The sequence below is a fragment of the Mustela nivalis genome, assembly GCF_964662115.1.
Source record: "Mustela nivalis genome assembly, chromosome: 1".
NCBI lineage: Eukaryota > Metazoa > Chordata > Mammalia > Carnivora > Mustelidae > Mustela > Mustela nivalis.
In genome coordinates this window covers 126,016,766-126,040,695 of record NC_139020.1, presented here as the reverse complement: position 1 = coordinate 126,040,695, position 23,930 = coordinate 126,016,766, and the positions used below count along the sequence as shown (strand labels likewise).

The following is a 23,930-nucleotide window of genomic DNA, read 5'->3' as shown; positions in this document are numbered from 1 at the left end:
GGACCCCTGTGGGCAAAAGGATAGCAAGAACTAAACTCCCAACGGGCAAAACATAGGGCCAAAGTGCGGAACACATAATCATGTGACTGCAGCATAAGTAGGGGTACAGTAATAAAGCAAGAAAAATTCAACGAATATGGGAGATACCTCTCCACAAAAAGGAGAAAGCCAAGTCACGAAGCTGGAAATCTTTTAATCATCAAGTGGGAATCACTGAGGAGGAAAGTGAGAATTACGTACTGGGAAAATAAACCTGTCACTCCATCTTTACGTGTCACCCTATCTTGGCTATCAAGTTCTCCCTGTCATCTCTGATCCACCTAGGCTGGGACAAGCACCTTTTCTATTCTCACAGTATACTACACAAATCATTATCATCAAATTTATAAACTTTTATAATTACAGGTTAATGTCAAAGATGAATATTCGAAGCTATAAAGTATATCACCAATTTTTTAATATTCCCAGCACTGGGCAATCCAACCCAGCATATCTCCAAAGCTACACATCAGAACTATCCAGGAAGCTTTAAGAAAAATAGTGATGCCCATACACCACCCCAGACCAATTACATCAGAATCTCTAGAAGGTGGGACCCATGTTTCAAAAGCTTACCCACGACAATAATGTGCAACCATGTTGAGAACCAATGGTTTAAATCACAGTGGGTTCTCAATAAATGTTTTTGGATGGATGGATGGGCAGAAGATGGATGGATAATGATGGAGGGATGAACTAGGAGGAAGAAACAGGGCTATTTTAAAAAGGTACAAGGAATCTGGAATAGAGTCATGTTAAAGGGGGACAGGAACAAAAGTGTGATCCTCACTTCTTAGTAATTTCTGTCTTCAAAAAATGTTTTAAATAGACTCAGAAAAACACAATGACAATAATCACAAGGACAACAGTTTTTCTTTTGGCAAGACCTGATCATCCTCCCTCCTTTCCCTGTGAACCGCAATGCATGGGTGTGTGCGGGCTCTCATGTAAATGCAGATAAACACTTTAATTTTTTTCCTTTCCCAAAATAGGTTTAATACCTGTCATCCAGTTCAATTCTTTTCATACTGTGAAGGTGCAAAACAGCTAATATTATTGCTACAAGAAATATCACTGCACAGCAAACGCCCACGCTGATATAAAACACACGTGTAGAAGTGGTTGGAGCTGCATGCACAGGATCATCTAAAATAAAAATGAAAGGCATATTAAGCTTTTTAAACCAATATTATCAATTGCTTTATGATCCAATATAAAAAATGAGTATCCTGTTCTTTGTAAAAAAAAAATATATTTTCATTTCATTTGCCCCTCTTTGGTAAGATCAGTCACCAGTGGTATGTTGGTATAAGTCCTTACAATTTTTAAAATTCCCTAAATGTTGTTTAAGTTTTTAAAACGGGTTTTAAACAAAAATTTCCATTGATGAGTACAAAAGTCCCAGTTTTACATGTATGTATGGCTGTGCTGTCCAACAGAACTCTCTGCAGTGAAGGAAATGTTCTATAGTATGCTGTCCAATACAGTAGCCACTGGTCACCTGTGATGTCTAGAGTGGAAAGATCAGATATCTTTTTGCCAACCACAGACTCACAGAGGAATATACAACAGAGTGACCCACACATTTAAAAAAAAAAAAAAAAACTTTTAGTCTTTTTCTCTTGTAAAAGTAACAGATTGTTTTGCTTATTTATTTTCAAAGGTAAGGGCAGGATATCAAGACCCCACTAATAATATAGTGTTCAATTCTGTATTATTCAAAACACAGGGGGAGAGAGAAAGCAAACCTTGGCAATGGGGGAAATAACTCAAAGACAAAGAGACAGACACACACACACAAACTAGGAGAAGATGCACAGAGATATACATGTGATCTCAGGAGAAGAAAGAGAAATAGAAGCAGAACTGGTGTAACCAAGGAGAAGACACAGAAAGCACAGGAGAAGACAGAGAAATAGAAGCAGAACTGGTGTAACCAAGGCATCAAGTAAGTTTTAATAATGAGTACTCACATAATTCTATTGAATAAAACCTGAGGAATCTGGGTTTTATCCTACGTAAGACAGGAAATCATTATTAAGCAAAGGAATGATACACATGATGAGACTTGAAAAAAAAAAAAAACCAAGCTGACTGCACACTGTGTACAGAATGCTTTGAGAAATGAGCCAGGACAGGGGCAGGGAACAAGTTAGAAAGTTACTACAGTAGTCCAAAAAAGAGACAGCAGTGGTGTGGGCAAGAGTGTTACTGAAGGTAAATTAATGGACTGGAAGCACTGTCAACAGACTTTGCTAACTTTGGCTTAAAGAATTAGGTGGATAAGGGTACCTTTACACAGATCGGGGAAAAAAGGCAGGTTGGGGGAAGAAAGTGAGATGATTAAGAGTTTTGTTGTATCTACGAGTACCCAGTACACATCCACATGGTTGGCAGAAATACAAATGTAGAGTTCTGGGGATAGCTAAGGACAAAAAAGAACAGCTAAAGCTTTCAAAAACTTTTAAAATTACTTTCTAAAATTTAAACTGAATCAACAAACAATAAACCAGAACAAATTAAAGCAAAGAGACCAAATAGCTTCTAGGGCAGCTAGACTTTACACAGCCTGAATGAAGGCCTGACTTTCCTCAAGGATAACACGGGCTGTTCAATGTTGGGAGGGACAGAAAAGGGAGGTCCCAAAGGTCGGGGCTGGCAGTATCAACCCAAGCACACACCAGGGCAGAAAAGAGGACACTGCTTTGCTGGGAAGATCCCCCTATTTGTATCCTGCTTGTTTACCTCCAACTTCCAGGCCTGTGAATGCACTGCTCCTACTCCTTCACTTGGACACCTCACCTGCCACTGCTTGGTCACCCTTAGAGTCTCAGATGAGATACACTTTTCTTCAGGAAACTGTCCCTCACTCCCTCAGAGATTATATGGCCCTCTGCAGGGTTCCCAAAGCACCTTGCAATTGCCTTATCTTAGCTTGCCATACTACGTTATTATCACTGCATTAGTGCCTTGTCCATATCATCCACTACAGTACAAGCCCTTAAAGGCAGGGTCTGCTTGGCTCAGTTTAACCCTCTGCTTTAATCTTACCATCTGACACATCTCAGACTCTCAACAGATGTTAAATGGATGGACAGAAAGGGAGGGAAGGAGAGAGGTACTGAGGAAACGACAGCCGGAGACCAAGAATATGCAGTATTCTAGTCTCTTTGTGTGAAATAACAACCTACTAGCATAAAAGAAATGGGTAAAATTACCAGAATTTTCAAAGTAAATTTGGGGAGCAGTGATTTTTTAAAAAAATAGTTTTCTTTCTTCTCAGAGATAAATCCAAATGAAATATTCTAAAAAAGTTGACAATATATAAAATTAGCTGAGGGTTAACCGGTCCAAGTCACAAGTCAGATTTTCTTAACTTCTCCTACTGAAATGAGAATCTGACATGTTTTTATGTTCATACTTTAATTATAACCATTCAAAATGACATAATATAAAGTCTTGCTTTAGATCACTTATTATAAAATATGTATGAATTTTGCTTCACAAAAATGTCAATATTCTAATCATTTCCCCTGACTATACACCAATCTACAAAACATCAGTGAATAGCAACGCCTCACATATCTTTGACAAACTGGACACTACAAGGCCTCAGAGCCCCATATAATTCCATGCATTTGCAATCAGCCATTTTTCTTCCCTCTGATGGAGAAAGGTAACACAGTAACACTTACAAATAGTTCTGCTAGAGTTTTTGTCCAAGGCTGAAGTTTTTACTTCTTCAAGTTCTGAATTTTAAAAAAAGATAAAAGATGCTTTAGAAATTCTTCCTTTCCATGAAAACTCTTAAATACTTTAATTACATTTTCTGAGTTTTTCTCTAACGTAGTTTTGTGTTCTATTAGAATACTGCCTGAAGTAAGTCATAAGGTACTTGTTACAAGATAATGAATGCTACATTAACTATTCTGATAATCATCACTATAATCACCAATCTCTAGTTTATGGGTGTTGCTTATAGATGCTCAATGAAAAAGGGTTTCTGTGGTCAAGAAGTTTGGGGGAAAACATATATTTTCATCTCTATGGAGGTGCATAATTCACCCTAGCAGAGTATAAAGACTCTAAGGAGTTCTTAAGTTATGAAACTTACCTGATCAAGCAGTCCCCACTCTCACACAAAAAAGGAACATTTTTGGGGTGTCTGGGTGGCTCAGTTAAGCAACTGCCTTTGGCTCAGGTCATGATCCTGGAATCCCAGGATCGAGTCCTGAATCAGGCTCCCTCTAACCCTCCCCCCACTCATGTACTCTCTTGCTCTCATTCTCTCCCAAATAAATAAAATCTTTAAAAAAAAAAAAGGGGGGGGGACATTTTCTTGCCAGTAACACTCATTAACATTGATAAAAGTACAGACATATTTTCTGTTGTAACTTTCTAAACATAATAGGACAGAAAATCATTAGGATCACATTCTCAAGTAAGAGTCATAAATTGGATGACTGGGGTGGCCAGAAGTATGACAACCAAATGAAAAGGGGGCACTATATTAAACTTAAGTCTAAAACAGCAGAAAATTACACCAACTGTATTTTAATGTTAATTTCCAGGTACACATAAAGAAAATGGAGAAAGTATGGGATCATTCTGAATGTCAGCTGATTCTTAACCTCAGTGGCTACCAAGAAGTGGGCTCCATCAATCACATCACCTTTGCCATCATCCTGCCTTAGGCATTAGGCGAAGCACCACATTACAGTTATATCCCCTCCGTAGGGATCAGGAACCAGGTCTTCTATAGTCCTCACTGACTGGCTGTGCAAACTTAGGCCCAGTCTCCTCCTATCAACTATATAATGACTAGACTGAACCAGAGAGACTCTAAAGTCCACTTTGGCTTTAAAGTCACATGAAAGTAGGTACATAACTGAATATATTAGAACTGAAAAATGTATCAAAACACTGAAGCTAGAGGCGCCTGGGTGGCTCAGTCAGCTAAGCCTTTGGCTCAGGTCATGATGCCAGGGTCCTAGCATCGAGCCCCACTTCGGGCTCCCTGCTCAGTGGGGAACCTGCTTCTCCTTCTCCTTCAGCCTACTGCTCCCCGTTTGTGCGTGCGCTCTGTCAAATAAATAAATAAAATTGTAAAAAAAACAAACAGTGAAGCTAAACGGTGCTTGCTCAGTTCCCATTTAAAAAAATGTCCATTCTAATGCAGTAGAGCTTTTTTATTGGCATGTATCTGGATAGCACCCACTGTAACTCACTTGTTGGCCTTAAGTACTTCGATAATACTCAGCACTAACTTCAATTAGGAAATGTATTAAGAGAGAGGTTAACAATGGAGCCAAGAGCTCAAGTTTGCATCCAGCTGCACCACTTAGCTGTCTGACCTTGGCAAGTGGCTCAGATGCTCTGAGCCTCAGTTGACTCCTAAGAAAATGAAGGTAATGAGAGAACTACTGCCTAGGGTCATTGTAAGGATTAACTAGGTTCAAAAGAAGTAAAGTGCCCATCAGATAGTAGGCCGTCAATAAGTTTAGAGAGCTTTATTTTCCCTATCTTAGATAGTAACCTCAGTGACCGTGCAAACTCTGTGCAACTTAAAGTGAGTGGGCTGGACTAGATGACCTTTAAGGAGAAACTCTAAAATTCTTTCCCCCACAGCCTATGTGCTGGGAATTCTCATAGCCACTATAATTTCTTGAGTAACCAATTATTCAAAACCAAAGCTACTAACATCTATTAAGTACCCACACATGGTATTCTAAGATTTAGGTTTGATTCAATTAATCTAAAACAAAATAAGAAAGCACAACTTCTGAAATAGGTTATTATACCCAGTTTACAAATGCAAAAACTAAGACTTAAGTTAAGTGACTTCCGCCCCCCCGCCCCCCCACCCCCCCACCCCCGTCTCAGGCCCAGTCCATCGGGCCCCAGGGAATGCTTCTGCACAAGAGCACCTCTATAAGGAAAACACAGTGAACACTCTAGTTATTCAGGGGCCCCCTACCACAATTATGTGACCAGCTACTTGAGTACAATTTCACATCCCTAATGGAAAATTAGCAATTCTGGTAAAAGATTTTGAGAATGAGGAGCCCAAAGGAGATTCCTGGCAACAAGCTACCTGGCGATTATCTCAGTATTTCCTGCTAGTGCTCTTTGTTTTCTCACTTGGCAACTAACATCAAGATTTAGTCACAAATCTGTAGAAAGATGACAAAACGTATTTTTTACCTCATCACATCTATATAAAACACACACTGGTAAATAAATGCCTTACTTTTGTAGCACATTTTCCTTCGTTTGAAGTTTAAGACTGTAAAGTTTTTTGAAGAATTTACTGTCAAGTTGAGCTGCATTAGTATCATAACCTCAGAATCTACTTTGCCAGTACAGGAAAGCTCGACTCGAAACACTGTTTAAAAAACAAAAAAGAAAAGGTATTTTACTTTTCTAAAAATCAACATTAATACCTACTAAGTATTTCAGAACTCTCTATTTTTGTTGCATAAAACTAAAAATAGTTCATTTACATAATACTAAACAGAAATTTTCAGAGTATAAACTTTAAACTTTCAGACTATACAGCTTTAGACATTATTTCTTCATTTATTATAGATATACAAGTTATCATTAAAGAAGCCAAGACATAAAGGAAGAGATTATTTTCAACTTTTGCTCATGATTTTTAATAGATTACTTTGTCTCATAAGTCCTATTATAATATAGCAAAGCTACAGAGTAGGGCAAACCCTGCTACCTTACCAGTTACATCAGCAACAGAAACAACAATTACTTTAAAAAAAAAAAGGAGAGACAATTTAAGATCAAAATGCAATTATGTATTGCTCTTAATTAAGAGATTAAATATAAACCTGTAAACTGATAAACCTGATAAATTAATCAACTATGAAGTAAAAAAAACCCAAAAAACAAAAACCTCTTTAAACAGAAACTGGCTTTAATAATCTACATAGAAATTGACCAGTAAATATGAGCAAGCCTCCCTATACTTCCCTAAAGCTTAGTGTATGTCACTAATAACAGATGACAGCTTATACTTTTAAGTTTGAAGAATTTCAGTTGGCTTTCCTTAAAATCTCACATCTTCAGGAGCCTTTCTCAAAAGTAGTTAAATTGGGGTATATGTGACACTTAAATTGTTTCGTCAGACATGTATTATATGACCATCCTGTGCAGAGGCAGTACTGGGCACCAAGGGCAGATGACTGAAAAAGACAGCTCCTGCCCTCAGGGTAGCCAACCGCAGCAAGGAGAGACAAGCACAAAGAATTACAAGATAATGGGATCAGTTCAAAATCAGTCAAATTACAAGATCCTACAGGGTAGGAAGAACAGAAGAGTTAAGAACTGGAGGGAGAGAAGGAAGCAAGAAAAGGACAGCACAGATTTTGAGTCTTGAAGAATATTTAGTATGAATGAGAGTTTAATAAGCAGAAAAGAGGAACGGGTGGTTCCAAATACACAGACCGGCACATGCAAAGGCAAGGATGTCAAAACTGCATGTAGTACGGTGTCCCTGGAATGCTGGGGCAAATGCAACAACAGGGCCAGAGGATAAACATACAGCACAATGGCCGGACAGAGAGTCTGCAATGTACTCAGTTGATAGGGGGCCCTCATGGGCCTGATGTCATTAGGTCAGACATGAGTGTTCAGTGATGATCCATGCCATGTGTGGCAATCAGTCAAAGAGGAACAAGACCAGACACAGAACCATGTGGAGGCCAAGGCCAGCAATGCAGAAAAGGAGACAAGGAAGAAGTGAGCACAGACAGCTCTGGAAGGGATGGAAAAGACAAAATGGTTTAAAACACACTGCAAATAATCAGGATTTTCAAAAATTACTTTCCAAAGTATTTACACATCTTAAACCTACCAAGTAAGATGCACTACACATCAATTATTAAACTGTTATTTTTGGGATATGGGGGGGACGCAATTGAAGACAGTATGTTAACTCTTACAGACTCACCTGATAAAGTACGTGGAACTTCCCCCTGAGCAGAAATGTTGACCTGGGGCATGTCCATAGCCACAAAATTGTCTACTTGGAATCCCAGCTTATATTCAACCTGTAAAATGTGGAAATAAACAAACTGAATCTGTGATAATAGAAAGGACACTAACAGTTTGACTTCACTTATTAGCTCATGAACTAGTATATGCATGAGTCTTTCATATGTACAAATAATCTAGCTATAATAAAATTCAAATTGTCAGGAGCAGTCCTAGGAATTTTCAACTGGATCAAAACTCAACCCAGTAAGTCACCCTCTATTTCACGTCCAGAACAGTACTATCACTCTCTTTTAGAATCTGCATTCTAGGTAGGATTCAGAAATCTTGCTGACGACTACACAGCCACTGACAGAGCGGCCCTGGAGAGATAGATGTGAAGAGCCAAGTTGCTGAGATGTGTCTTTTACAGACCACTGACAAGTCACCAACACAGTCTCTGATTGATAAATGCCAGGCTCTGAGGGCTTCCACGTGGCTGGCAGAGGAAGCTCTACTCTGCAGATCTACCCACTCCACAGATTACAAAACAGAAATTTCTCATAGAATATCTCTAGTCTAGCTCTCACCATAAAGAAAGTTTATGTTTGGATACCCATCTAATTTCTGCATCTATTTCTCAAGTAATTCAGAATCCGGAAAGGAAAAGAAATAATTACAAAGATATAACTGGAACACCAGTATTAACTATCAATACCTGGCCTACGTAGTGGCTGGGTGGCTCAGTCGGTTAAGTGTCTGCCTTCAGCTAAGGTCATGATCCCAGGGTCCTAGGATTGGGTCCCATATCGGGCTCCTTGTTCAGAAGAGAGTCTGTTTCTCCCTTTCCTTCTGCCCACAGCTACCTCTATTTGTGCTCGCTCTCTCTCACTAACTCTCTGTGTCAAATTAATAAATAAAATCTTAAAAAAATAATAACTTAATCAGCATCAACAAATACTGTCCTATTGCTAGACTGATGGTCACGGAAGAAACAGCTCAGACTGTAAAACAATAGCTGAAATCTGGAACAGCTGCCACCTTCACGGCCTTCAATGAGAACTTTTATTTCACACTATTCTTTGTACAACCTGCTGGGGTCTTGATAAGAACAGTACCCCTCTCCCACTCAGTGGTCACAAGGCTGGTTTTGGTGAAGAGCTAGAATTGGCAGAAGCCAAGGAGCAATGAGTGGGTTGGGAAAAGAGTGGTAGGAAGGAGGTTTACGAAATCATTCTTTAATAAACTTAACTAGGAAAAACCACCAGTTTTGGGGTGGAGGATAGGTGAGGACAGATTCTGAGCCTTTTGTTTCTTTCTTTCTTTAATAGGAGGTATTAAAATGTGTTGGGTGCCTGGGTGGCTCAGTTGGTTTAAGCGACTGCCTTCGGCTCAGGTCATGATCCTGGAGTCCCAGGATCAAGTCCAGCATCGGGCTCCCTGCTCAGCAGGGAGTCTGCTTCTCCCTCTGACCCTCTCCCCTCTCATGCTCTCTCTCTTATTCTCTCTCTCTCTCTCTCAAATAAATAAATTTAGTAAGTAAATAAATAAATGTGTTTATATGCTAATGAAAAAAGCCAAAGAAATAGGATATAACAAAGATGAAAAGAAACAAGAAAAGAGTATCATCCTAGTTTACAGAGAAAGGGATAGGCTGGGGCAAAGGGTGTCCACCCATGGATAAGAAGCATTCGTGCCAACGAACTTAACTCCCCCTATAAGTGGGTCTCTTTTCACACTTTCATACTTGAATGTCCCTGAACATTGTAGGGTTATACAAATATCATATTACTACTTTGCAGTAAGATATACAAACAATTGTTCAAGTGCCACATTCACAACAAAGAAAAATGTTCTTGGCGCTGCATATCACTGACTTAGTGGTACCTTGAGCTAGAAAGTGTTCACGCTTACCTTAGAATGTCGCAACACTATGACTGCCACCAGGGGGTGCAAGAGAGCTGGCTACACCGTGGTTGAGTTTGGGCCAAGAAGGAGCAGGCTTTCCAGCAATACCCAAACCACTAAGAAAATGGACTCGCTATATTCCTAAATCCATGCTATCTTTGAATAGGGCATCACATGAAGGGTAAGTACACAAAAGAAATTAGGCAAGAATTGGACTGGACCCATGACACTATGTGACCCTTACATAAATGAACTTTTCTGAGCTTCAGTTTTTATAAAATGGGGCTACTACAATGCATTAGGAGGATCAAGTAGGATAATTAATACAACACGCCCATCAGTCTGGCACAGGTCCCTCTGATAACTACAGACCCCAGTGGCATCAGTCGTTCCAGAATAGCTACCCTACGGCCCCAATGCATTCCCCATAAGCACCAGCTTACTACTGATCCAACATTCTGACACAAGCCTCCTGTGCTCTGCCAAGAACACTGCTGTAGCCGTTCTGTTCTGTCTTCCATCCCAGGGCCCTCACTATTCTAAAACTGCCTCCTACACTGTTAGGCTTTTCAAAAATTGTCTTCCCCACCTTCTCCTGCAACCTGGCTGAGTTCTCAGAAGTCTTCTTTTCCCCTATCATTCAATTCTTTTTTTTTTTTTTTAAAGATTTTTTATTTTTATTTATTTGACAGAGAGAGATCACAAGTAGGCAGAGAGGCAGGCAGAGAGAAAGAGAGAGAGGAGGAAGCAGGCTCCCTGCTGAGCAGAGAGCCTGATGCGGGACTCGATCCCAGGACCCTGAGATCATGACCTGAGCCGAAGGCAGCGGCTTAACCCACTGAGCCACCCAGGCGCCCTCCCCTATCATTCAATTCTTAAAACACCTGACCCTCAGGGCCCAGACAGTAGGGTCAGCATTCTTTTAGGATCATTAGGTCTAGACAAAATCCCCTATATCCTGAAGCTCATGAATTCTACTCAAGATGGCTATTTCTCATAGCATCAACTTCAACAACAGACAAAAACTTTTTTAGAGGTCTTGGCCCTGGTTCACTTTGTCTCCTGGCATCTTCCTGGTGGCTTCAATATTAAGTACTCACTCAGTATTGCTACATAGTAAAGAATTACTCCAGAACCAGAAAAAATGCACAAATCCCACCCAATCAAAGATCCTATCACTATTTCTGACCCCTACAAAACCAGTCCTTTGTCTCCACCACTCTGATTCAGCCAACATTTATGAAGCACATCTGTAAGCCAAGGGCTGTGCTCAGAGCTGGAATGCAATGGCCAATTCAGCTATTCCCCTCCTCTCCAGCTCAGCCAGTGACTTGGTTTCACCCTCCCAGGGTTTGGGCTCCAAAAGTGACTATGTTACTGACACACTCATACTGGCACCCTCATACCTCAAAGGGGTGCACCAGCACCCTAACAATCTCTAACTCTACTCCTGCCCAGCACTGCTGGAGGATCATATCTCCCATTGCTGAAGGATTTCACTTCCCTGGAGAGAAGGGTGCTTCTATACAAAGATGACCTCCAGGCTCAGGGTTGGCCCTTAAACCTGTCAGCAAGCCCTTCTTCACAGACTCCTCTCCCTCCCTAGTCAACTCATTTCAAATATCACAGGACCTCACCACTTCACCACCTGCTGCCCTCACCACTTCCTCACTCTTCAGACAATGTCCTCATCTCCTTTAGCTAGCCCACAGGAACCTCCTTTCTGTCATTCTTTTCAGCACCAGAGGTCTGTGAGAGCACTCAACCTCTGCACTCCAGTCCCATGGAAAGATATATCCTCTTCTCCAAATAAGCTCTCTTCTCCGAGTATAATATGTTCTAGTCTATTTCATCACTGATGGGATCTCGTATCACCCACTGGTCTCTCACTCTCTTATACCTTCAATCTCTCCAATATGCCCAATTATCTACTAGACGCATATATTTTATAATCTTATAGCTCTCAAACTTAACAGATTCAAGGCCAAATGCATGTTTCCCTACATTTATTCTTTTATTCTAGGTCTCAGTTATTATAAGCAGAGGTACAGCTAACCAGGGACCAAAACTTCTAGGAAAGCAGAGACTGGCAAACAGGGTCAAAGGCCCTAATGGCAATGCAGAGGGCAGGGGACAAGATTAGCAACCGAGTATCTCAGAGAGGCAAGGGGGAGAGAAATAAGCTTGTGAATGGAGCTGGATAGGAGGTCTGAGAAGGCTGGCCCTCTGGCTAGAAAAGAAGCCTGGAGGAATAAGGAGTATGAAAGCACAGAAGACTACTCTTCACTGGCTCCCTTTCTGAGGGACTACCTAAACATGTGAGGCATTCACAAGGTGAATCTCCTCTCTCTGAAATCCTTAGGATATTAATTTTTAATTGCAGTTTCTGGGGGCAGAGAACAAACTGCCAGTTATCACTGTCCAATTTTCTTTATTTTGCCATATATCGATCTGTATGGAATCTCACTTGCCAGTGATCCTTTGAAGAACAGATCCATTCTAAAGCTAACATTCATAATACACTGGAACAAAGGAAATCTGAACAGCAATTGTTTATCAGAAAAAAGAGTGAGCCAAAATATTTCAGAAAAGAAGTCGGAGAAAATGTAAATATTTGAAAAAGCTAAAAAATAAACATTTTTGGTAATCTTCCCTTACTTGGAAACAAATGGCAATTGCGAATAGGCAGCTGATAAAGTAAAGCAATTTCCTTCTGGAACGAGGTACAGATTTAAAGTGAAAACATTTGCCTATAGCCATATAGCTTTTTTAATTTCTCTGAATTCACCACAAGTGCTACCTTTTTCACAGAAATCCCACTCTGCAGGAGATAATGCTTTCTGGCCCCCGGAGCTGCTATAGGAACTCTGGACAAGTTCCCTGCAAACCATCCTAACAAGGATTAAGAACTCCTGAAACCAGAGAACAGTTATAGAGTGGATATGAGTTGGGGGAATATTCTGCTATATTTTGGTATATTTTTGCCTTCCAGATACCTAAAATATCTACTGACCCTTAACAGATACGGTGGCATGCTTCTTTCCCAGATATCAGAGAATGTTCTGGACCATACAAGAAACTAATTATTTGTTAAAACCACCTAGTAGTCTTGGATTTTTTTTATCATGTGGTCTTGTGAAAGAGAAGAAATACCAGAGTTCTCATCCCACCTGCAAATGCAATTAACCAATAGTATTTAACAACTACTCTCTAAGGCTATGTGACACAAATGTCAAGAATAAGACAGCTTCAGCCTCTCAGACGACCACAGTCTATTTGGCAAGACAAAACCACCAGGTAAACACTGAAAAACAACACTATTGGCAAAATCTTTGATGTGTGAAAACTAGTATTAAAATATCAACAGTGTGAATGGACATATCAAGGAGAGCCTAGAGATCTTTGGAAGCAAATATTTTACTTCTCAGCATACCTTAAAAAGTAAGAACTGAGAATTTCTGATAACATGTTAGCACTTATGAGCTGTGGCCTTCCTCCAGAAAGTTCATGATTGCATCCCAGGGCCAACGGAATCAGGTGAAGAACTTTGTGTCTTCTCAGGTGAAAAAGCCATGTCTCTCTTGCCCCTTGTGTGACTTTCCCATTTCAAGACACCTCTACCTCCTCTGTCTTTTGCTTCTACTACCTTAAGCAAGTCCCTTCCCAAATCTGGGTCTTATTTTTTTTTTCTCTCATAATAACTGATCGATAAACTAAATTATAACCACATGAATGTATTTTTAAGTGATTTGAAAGAAAAAAAATTCAACTCTATCTCCAGTAACAGAGAAACTTTACCAGGATATGTTGTTCAGTGCTCTGCAAACTGCAGAAAGTATGCAGTATGTTACTTGTTAAAACACACACACACACACACACATACACACACAGATGCTTATCTGTGTACAGACTATCTTTAGAATTGGAGACAGGAATCAGGTAACAGTGGTTGCCAATGGAAGGGCAACTCAGTGTCTAGATTGGCTAGGGATGGTACCAGCAAAGTTAAGAGGACCTATTTTTCACTGTATACGTCTTGTGCCTTTTGAATTTTGTACCATACATATACATCATTACCCAAAAGATCAATTTTTAAAACAAATGAAGTTCAATTACTCAACTGTGCTAAAATTACCAAAGAGATTATGATTTAAAGTCGGGATTAGGAGTTGCAATGGTGGCCAAAGCCTGAAACTGGATTAACACAAACATATTCCTTGGATTTTTATTATAAAATATTTTTTTAAAGATTTTATTTATTCATTTGACAGAGAGAAATCACAAGTAGATAGAGAGGCAGGCAGAGAGAGAGAGAGGGAAGCAGGCTCCCTGCTGAGCAGAGAGCCCGATGCGGGACTCGATCCCAGGACCCTGAGATCATGACCTGAGCCGAAGGCAGCAGCTTAACCCACTGAGCCACCCAGGCGCCCTATTATAAAATATTTTAAGATAAAAGATGATTACTTTCCCCTAAGTTGTAAATCCTGTTACAGATGAACTTGTGAAATTAGTTTAGCTATATACTCAATCTGTGAATTCCCTTCATGTCTCCAAATTTATAACTTTATTCACAGTAAAATACCTGACAAATCGCAGCTGGACAACTGGTGTCAAGTGTACCCAGCCTATGTTTTACACATCTAGAAACGGGAAATTCCCCATTCCTAATACATTCCAACTTTAAAAAGCTCTAACTACTCAGAAGACCCTCGTTTGTTGAGCTGTGCCCTGTGGCTTCTACCTATGCATCTCTTCTGCAGTCAGTAGAACACCTGTATCCAAGTGCCAGGTGCTATACACCAGGCACAGGGAACACAGAGACAGATGAAAAGAAGATCCTCCCTCTGAAGTGATTTGCATCTAGAAGGGAGATAGAAAAGATCAACCATTACAATACTCTTAGAGTATGACAAGGGCTATGAGGGAGGAAAGACAAGGGTGCCGTGGGTACAGAAAGGAGCACCTGACACAGCCAAATGAGAGGTGACACCAGGTCTGAGATTTAGGAGATGAACAGGAGTTCATGAGGTAAAGAATAGGGAAAGGGCATTTCTAGCAGTGCAAACAGCAGCAATGTAACTTCCGGGACATTCAAAAAATTACCAAACAAAATGACCCTAGTCAACTAGCTGAAAAGGAAGTAGAAAAGAAAGGCAGAATCAAGATCATAAAGGCTTCCTAAGAAATCAGAACTTTATTCTGGTGGCAACTGAGAGCCCTAAAGTAGTTTGGGTGGGTAGGGCATGTGGGGTGAGGTGGAGCAGCAGCACAGCAAGAAGTCAATCCAGAGGCAAGACGACTGGTTAGAAAACCATTTCCATCTCTTGTTAAGAAACAATGAAGTCCCAAACTACAGATGGGGCATCAGGTCCAGAAAGAAGATGAACTTAAGGTATAATTATCACAGACATTCAAATGGACTTGGCAGATATAGAGGAACTGTATGACCCCTTCTAGGATTCTGGCTAGATGTGTAAATAGATGGTGATGCCCTCCAGCAAGTCAGGGAACATCTTTCTGCCTTACCAGGAAGATCATACCAGCAACAGTAGTTCAATGTGCACTAATGATGATATGTAAAACCTGACACAGAAGTAGTTTAGAAATTATTCATGAAGAATTTGAAAAGACCACAGACTATACCAGGGCACCTCCTGACCCAACCTGTGCCCAGGGCAGTATAAATATGTGTGTGTGTGTGTGTACACACATCATATATATACATATACAAATGTATATGTGTGTGTATATATGTGTCTATGTGTGTATATATACACAAAGACATATACATACATGAATATATATATTTATTCATCTGAACCCTTTCCTCTCTCCTCTCTTCCACTCCAACTTCCTCCTGTGACAGGCTCTTAAAACTCCTCAGACATCCACTATCAGCAATATCAGATCCCTGAAACTCACTCTAAATAAAAACATCCAATGTATGTGTATATCTGAAAAGGAATGATTAAGAGGTTTAAATCTGTTCAATTCTTTTTTTTTTAATTTTTTTTTTTAAGATTTCATTTATTTATTTGACAGAGAGATAGCACAAGTAGGCAGAATGGCAGGCAGAGGAAGAGGGAGAAGCAGGCTCCTTGCTGAGCAGGGAGCCCAATGTGGGACTTGATCCTAGGATGCCGGGATCATGACCTGAACTGAAGGCAGGCGCTTAACCAACTGAGCCACCCAGGCACCCTAAATCTGTTCAATTCTAACTGCCACATGCCACACTGCCTTTTTCTTCACAAGTTACTACCCATATACTTACCCAGGAACCATTCTCATGATGTATCATTATTTTTCCTTAAGTGGGCCCAGAAATAATCACACCCTAGTCAAGGTTAGTAGAATAGTAGATTTTCTATTTCATTAGATTTTTCAGTACTTCAAAATATACGTATCATTTGTTTTTATATTCATCAATGTTATAAGTAGGAAAAGTAACAAAGGATTAAATATCAATTTTTTGGAGACTATAAGAAGCTTCTCTGAATGAAAGATGTTCACAGAACACAGAATCTCAGAGCAGCAAGGGAACTTAAAATTCAAGACCAGCTACTCCACAAATGTTTGAATTTCCATTCCCTCTACAACATTCCCACCAAATATTTACCAAATGTGGATCGGACTCTTCCAGAGAGAAGGAACATACACTGGCTAAAAAGTGAAAACTAATTCTAAACACAGATGTAGAAACTAGTAGTTGAAAGCATTAATAAGGAATGGAATTTTTAAAATATAGTATCACAAAATTTCCCTACAATTACTTATTCATTATTAAGGAGAAAACTTTACTGTGGAGAAATCCATGAATTGAGTGATCAGAGATCACCAATAATGGGACAAGTTGACATCATGTGCATTGTGAAGGACAGCATTTTTGTGGTGTTACTAACGAAGAGATGTTCCTGAATCTAATCACAAGAAAACCTCAGACAACTCAAACTGAGGGACATTCTACAAAATAACTGGATTGTGTGTTTCAAAAATGTCAAGGTCAAGGTACACAAAGGCCAAGGAAATGTTCCAAATTAATAGAGGACTAAAGATACATCAACTGCCTGCATGATCCTGAATCAGATAGAAAAAAGAACTATAAAGAACAACATCAGAATAACTGATGAAATGTGAATACTGTACATTAGATAACAGTACTATATTAATATTAATAAGTTTCCTGATTTTGATCACTGTCCTCTGGTTATATAAAGAATGCCCTTATTCCTAGAAAATATACATTGATTATTTAAGGCGAAAGGGACAGGATGCTTGCAATTCATTTTCATACAGATCAAGAAAAAAACTGTGTGTACGTGAGCGTGGGGAGAAGAATGAATGATAGAGTAAGCAAATGAAGCAAACTAGTAACAATCAGTGAATCTGGATAAAGGATATAGGAGAATTATTTCTATTATTCTTGTAATTTTTATGTTGGAAATTATATCAAAACCAAAAGTCACCCCACCCCTAAATAATAAGGTCACATAATGTTATATAAGAACACTGGAAAATGTGTTAGCACAGTTTCTTTGAAGATTTCAGGTGCCTCTCATTGAAATCAACATATCTCAGATTAAAATGTCTCGTGAACTTTTTCTGAATTATCTGTACCTTTTGGCACTTCAGCATATCCAGGTTTCCATTTACTAAATGTAATTGTTTCACATGAATTTTCACTCTTGATTTCTGTTTTGCAGTTTTTACCATAAAGATATCAACCCACCACTAAGAAAGTAGGCCCATATTTGGATACCCCAAGGCAACAATGTTGGATGGTTCAGGTGCTCCAGACGACGAGGCATATATGTTTTACTAAGAATCCAAGCTAAGTCAACTTTAATCGCATTACTGCAGCTATATTTTCATGCCTATATATATATGCATATAATGTTTCTGTAATGTATGCTTCAATCTATATATATATAGTTGATACTTAAGTAACACCAGTTTGAACTGCACAGGTCCATTTACATGGATTTTTTTTTTATACTGTAATACCCTAAATGGATTTTTAATTCCTTATAATTTTCTTAACATTTTCTTTTCTCTAGCTTACTTTATTGCAAGAATTACAAATATATATAACATATAAAATATGCGTTAACTGACCATTAGTAATTAAGTTTGGGAGGAGTCAAAAGTTATACATGAATTTTCGACTATGGGGGGGCATTGGTACCCTAACAGTACCTAATATACCCTCATGTTATTCAAGGGTCAACTGTAATAATAATAATAGTTATATAACCATTTTTACTCATCTGATTACCAAACAACTATACTTCAGATATTTAGTGTTAATAAGTGAATTAAAGAAGTAAGCACCCCTACACATTTGATAAGGCATGCTGGTTCACTGGTACCATCTTGAGAGAGAGAAGAGATATATAACTTGGCAATGTCTACCAAAATTTTGAAAACTCACACTCTGACCCTGCAATTTCACTACTTGGTGACAAATTACTACTCGAAAATAACTACAAGTGCACAAAAATTTCTCAATGTATGTATACATACACACCTATATATACATACATACATACACCCAAGTACACATTCGCACACATATATTTTGTTTCTATATTCATCAATAACAAGTAGAAACAGCAACAAAAGATGAACCCAACCCCAACCCCATACCATGAATTTTGCCTGCCAGATGAAGTGAAGTAAACTATCTCTAACAGTGAAAGGAAGCATTGTTTGAAATAATGAAGTGCTATCAAAAATCTATGTGTCAATGAGGCACTTAAGAAATACTCATATATCCATACAACATCGTGCTATCAAGCCATTAAAGACAAGTTAAATAGTAGAGAAATGGAAAGATGCCAAAATATAGTGTAAGTAAGAGGAAAAAGAGTCTAGTGTAAGTAAGAGGAAAAATATCATACAATATAGGTATGATAATATCCCCTTTTTGTTTAAAAAAAATTTTTTTAATGATTTTTGAAGTAAACCAAACTATAAACAATGATTACTTTGGGGTGTAGATCTACAAAGTCTCAACAGTTCTAAAAATAATTCTACTAATACTTGAATTTTCCTAATACTCATTACTATTTTCTAAGTATTAGATAAAAAGATCTATATTAAAGTCATCAAATGTAAACGACTTTGCAACAGATATCGGGAGAGACACCACTTTATAATTCTTTAAAAAAATAAAACTCAAAGAGATTTTAGTAGCAAAACTATTTTTATTTCCCAAATAAAATTCTATTATTTATTATAATGTTAATAAAAGAAATTAAGGGGCGCCTGGGTGGCTCAGTGGGTTAAGCCGCTGCCTTCGGCTCAGGTCATGATCCCAGGGTCCTGGGATCGAGCCCCGCATCGGGCTCTCTGCTCAGCAGGGAGCCTGCTTCCTCCTCTCTCTCCGCCTGCCTCTCTGCCTGCTTGTGATCTCTCTCTGTCAAATAAATAAATAAAATCTAAAAAAAAAAAATAATAATAAAATAAAAGAAATTAAAGTTGATTAGAGGAGGGGGGCTCTACCGTCAGCCCCCACTCTTTGACCTATGAGAAAATTTATCATGTTCAGGGAGTCTAGTCAGTCAGAGAAAATGTGAAGAATTTAGCAACAATAAGCCAAGCAAAAAGTCCCTTACCGTTAAAGGAGCTTAGCCACAGCTCATATGGGTGCCTGTGTCTGCTATATTCCATTTTTACTATTTCTTCATAGATGGCAGAACTTTAGCCATTACATCAAACATGTCCAAAGCACCTATCTCATCAATTTCCCCATCCTACACTCCTATCAGTTCACAGAAACAGCAGTCATTAGCAGGTCCAAATGTTCCCTCTTCAAACTAGATTTGCATCCCTGCTTAAAAAGCCTGAAAGGATATAAATGTTCTATCATTAGCTAGTCACATAAATGATGGCTACCTTCATTTTAAAAGGACTTGAGAAAGTCTAACAGAACAGAATACAGAGGGGTGCCTGAGTAGCTCAGTTGGTTAAGCATCTGCATTCAGCTCAGGTCAGGATCCCAGAGTCCTAGGATCAAGTCCCACAACAGGCTCCTTGCTCAATGGGGAGTCTGTTTCTCCCTCTCCTGCCATTCCTCCTGCTGTGCTCTCACTCTGTCAAATAAATTTTAAAAATCTTAAAAAAAAAAGAATAGGCTAAAGATTTAAAACATTAATTTGAAAAGGGGACCCAGTGCTGCTAGAGCCAACCACCCACAGACCCTTTTATACAGGTGGTAGCCCATCCCTAAGATATAGATAGCCCTTAGATGGTAGCCCATCCCTAAGATATAGCCCATACATGGGCCTCTGGGCCCAAGTGGTCCTGTCTTGGCATCTCTGGTTGACCACTCTCTTACCTTGGACTTTGCATGCCAAGTGAAGTGCAGGAAATTTGTCTCACTGGGTACTAACAGGTTAAAGGATAGAGCATAGTGACTAATAAGGTCATTTCTCACATAATAAAGTTCTGCATCGAGACCTAGAAAAAAAGAGAAAAAAGAATTAAACACCTAAAATGCACTCAAAATCATTAACCATCAGTATTTCAAATACTAGTAAGAGTGGAAATAATATGGAAGTACAAATGTACATCATAAATGTCTCTCACATATGCTGTCTAATGAAGCAGGTAAGACACTGGGCTACACTGTCATCAATAAAAAAGAAGAACCTGGGACTCAAAACAATTAAGTAGTTATCCAACTAAACACAGGTGTGCTAGATCCAGAACTCTGGGAGCCACTCGGTCTTCAACGTGACTTTCTTTTGGACACAGTCCTTCTCAGAGTCTTTCCTACAAACAAGAGCCCCTTCTCCCCTCAAAATTGATGAAGATTTAGGAAAAGAGATTCAAAATAGAAGGAAGAAAGACATGTAATTTTGCGAAAACATTAGTTTGAGCCATGGCCTCAAGACCCCAGCTAGAGATGATCTCCCCTTCTTCACAGGCAAAGACATCCTGGCCACTCACTCTGACAACATTTACCATCATACACTCACCCTAGTTGCCACACCAACACATGCCCTCTCCCCTACCTAGACGACAAGATGGAGAACAGCAGATTTCTCCTCATATTCTCAGGACACTTCTCTGCACAAAGCAGATGCTCAGAAAACACCAGTTAAACAAGTCATTTCCACAGATTAAAGCTGAAATAACCAAGACACCTGAGAAATGCTGGAGAAGCAACTTCCAAATTTCACTCACTCCCATATTATCTTTTCCATCAGGGCCACATCCAAACTCCAACATATACCATGTTCTTCAATTCTTTCATTCCCCTTCATCCTACCTGTATTTAACATTTTCCTTTAACACTGATTCTTTTTTTTTTAAACAAAATATTTTATTTTTTTTTAATAGATCTTATTTATTTATTTGACAGAGAGAGATCACAAGTAGGCAGAGAGGCAGGCAGAGAGAGAAGGGAAGCAGGCTCCCTGCTGAGCAGAGAGCCCGAGGCGGTCTAGATCCCAAGACCCTGGGATCATGACCTGAGCCAAAGGCAGAAGCTTTAACCCACTGAGCCACCGAAGTGCCCCTTAAAACAAAAATTTTAAAGGCAAAGTTTAATTACTATCTTGAGTGGGAAATTAGTAATTATTGTGAAAAAATAAGGTAGCAAAAAGAATTACCTAAAGGGAAAACTATTACTAAATTCTAGCTAAATAAAATACTGGTGCCTAGCAACGCAGTGAGCAGGCTTGAGTCCAGTTCACTACTTACAAAAAGCAAGTATTTGATATACGTAAAGAACCAAATAGAAGCTTTCTCCACGATAATCCAAAAGAACTGAATAAATAAAAACAGAGTTACTTGATCTCAACCGATTTGCTGTTATATAAAGTTGTGTCTAGGTGTCCCTCTAGTAATGCATGACATATATATTCCACACATTGGAGGGAAAGGGTACAGGGGAGATCAAGCGATTAGTGAGTCTATACTGTGAGCCTGAAACCTTATGGTATGAAGAGGTCAAGACGGAGATCTCACAATCATAGTTGGAGACCAATATTATTTCAGTAAACAAAAGATCAAAAGAGAAACTTAGTGTGGATATTCTGTCACCAGCTGGACTCTGAAACTTGACCTTTACTGCTCACCTACATGTACTCACTGACCTTCTTCCACATTTTTAAGCTCTTCTTTCCAGCTTATCTTTTAACTCAAGCCAGGAACCCACGGGCACAGCATCCCATGATGGAAACCAAAACTACCTCTTAAGCAAAAATGACAGCCCAGTCAAAGCTCTGGCAGGTCCAGACCAGTTTGAGCTCAAACCCCAACTCATATCTGCACAGACGGAACACTGAGTGACAGTTACTTTTACCTCACTAGAATGCTGAAACCTTCCCCCCAGGAGGAGCATAAGCCTCATTAACATAACATGTAATGTTAGGCCTTTTTCCTTAAGGCACTTGCACAACTTTATGCTCACCTCTACTTACAGTGACAAAGCTCCCCTTTCTTAATATTCATCCTAACCCTAAATAAAAGGAAGCCATTCACCCTTGCTTGGGGAATCGACTTTGGAAGTTATTTCTGGTGATCTCCTTCTTTGCTGCAAATAGTTTCCTTTGTGTGACAACTCCACCTGGTGTAGTCTCTCCCTCACCATGGTGCCAACTCAAGTTATTGTGGTTACAATATTCTTTAAACAATGTAATTATGGGACATAAAACAAAGGGGTTGTAGAGGCTCTTTTAAGCAACAGGTTTGGGCAATGGAAACTTGAGCAAGGCAAAAGGGCCCACAGAGACCACTGGGCTGAGAGCAGACAGGTTCATTAAGTGACCCACCCTGAAATAGCCATAGGCCCTAACTGACCAACTGCAAACAGGCACAGTTCCTCAGATTACCAAAAATGGAAAATTCCATTTGCCCCCACTCTCCCTCACTCTGCCCTCACCACTGTGGCTCCTTACCACTGCCAAGCGGCAGTTTCTCTTCTGCAGTCCTGCCTGGCCATTCCCTTGCAGTGTACTCAGTAAACTTCTATCTCTTTTGTTCTGCCTTGGGTTAATTTTTTCACTGCCCCCACTGCCAGCCCCCACCCAATTGAGACACCCCACAGTTAGTGCCCCTCATCTGATTAACACTCATGGGGGTGTTTTGTTAGTCATGAGTTAGACCATACACATTTTTAAAAAATGGGTTCTAACTAGACATAATACAGGCTACCTTCTTAAATATTATAATAAAGAAATTAACTAAAGATAAGGATAAAGCCAAAAGATAACTATTCAAAAAGACTGATGAAAGTTAAACCCTTTGCAAAACTGATTAAGAAAAAAAAAAGAAAACACTATCAATATTAAGAATGAAGAGGAAACATTGCTACAAATCCTACAGATGTTAAAAAAATAGAATCTTAGTATGAACAACTTTATGATAATAAATTCAGTAACTTAGATAAAACAGAAGAATTCTTGTAAAACACAATTTAGCAAAATTGACAAGTTCTTAAAAATCCAAATAATAAAAATATCCCCGCCAAGAGGCACCAAAGTGGCTCAGTGGGTTACAGCTCACTGCGTTGCTAAGCACCAGTATTTAGCTAGAATTTAGTAATAGTTTGGTTTCCCTTTAAGTAATTCTTTTTGCTACCTTATTTTTTCACAATAATTACTAATTTCCCACTCAAGATAGTAATTAAACTTTGCCTTTAAAATTTTTGTTTTAAGGGGCACCTGGGTGGCTCAGTGGGTTAAAGCTTCTGCCTTTGGCTCAGGTCAAGATCTCAGGGTCCTGGGATCCAGCCCAGCATCTGGCTCTCTGCTCAGCGGGGAGCCTGCTTCCTCCTCTCTCTCTGCCTGCCTCTCTGCCTACTTGTGATCTCTGCCTGTCAAATAAATAAAATCTTAAAAAACAACAACAACAACAACAAAAAACCCAAAGCTCTGGGTCCAGATGAATTCCATAAAATATTTAAGGAAGATATAATACCAATCTTGCATAAACTTTCAGAAAATAGTCAAAGAAAACACTTCCTAACTTATTTTATTAGGCCAGCA

At 39.2% G+C, this 23,930-nt stretch overlaps 1 protein-coding gene across 2 annotated transcripts in view; it reads right to left on the bottom strand.

Annotated features, from left to right (window-relative positions):
* RYK (receptor like tyrosine kinase) overlaps positions 1 to 23,930 on the bottom strand; it is an 86,366-nt gene that overhangs the window by 37,359 nt on the left and 25,077 nt on the right. For both annotated transcript variants that reach the window (XM_082718846.1, XM_082718847.1), the window contains exons 2-6: positions 20,273 to 20,394; positions 8,006 to 8,105; positions 6,290 to 6,424; positions 3,735 to 3,788; positions 1,041 to 1,185 (exon numbers count right to left, since the gene is read on the bottom strand). In XM_082718846.1, the coding sequence (XP_082574972.1) occupies positions 1,041 to 1,185; positions 3,735 to 3,788; positions 6,290 to 6,424; positions 8,006 to 8,105; positions 20,273 to 20,394 (556 nt within the window). The remainder of the gene's footprint in view (positions 1 to 1,040; positions 1,186 to 3,734; positions 3,789 to 6,289; positions 6,425 to 8,005; positions 8,106 to 20,272; positions 20,395 to 23,930) is intronic.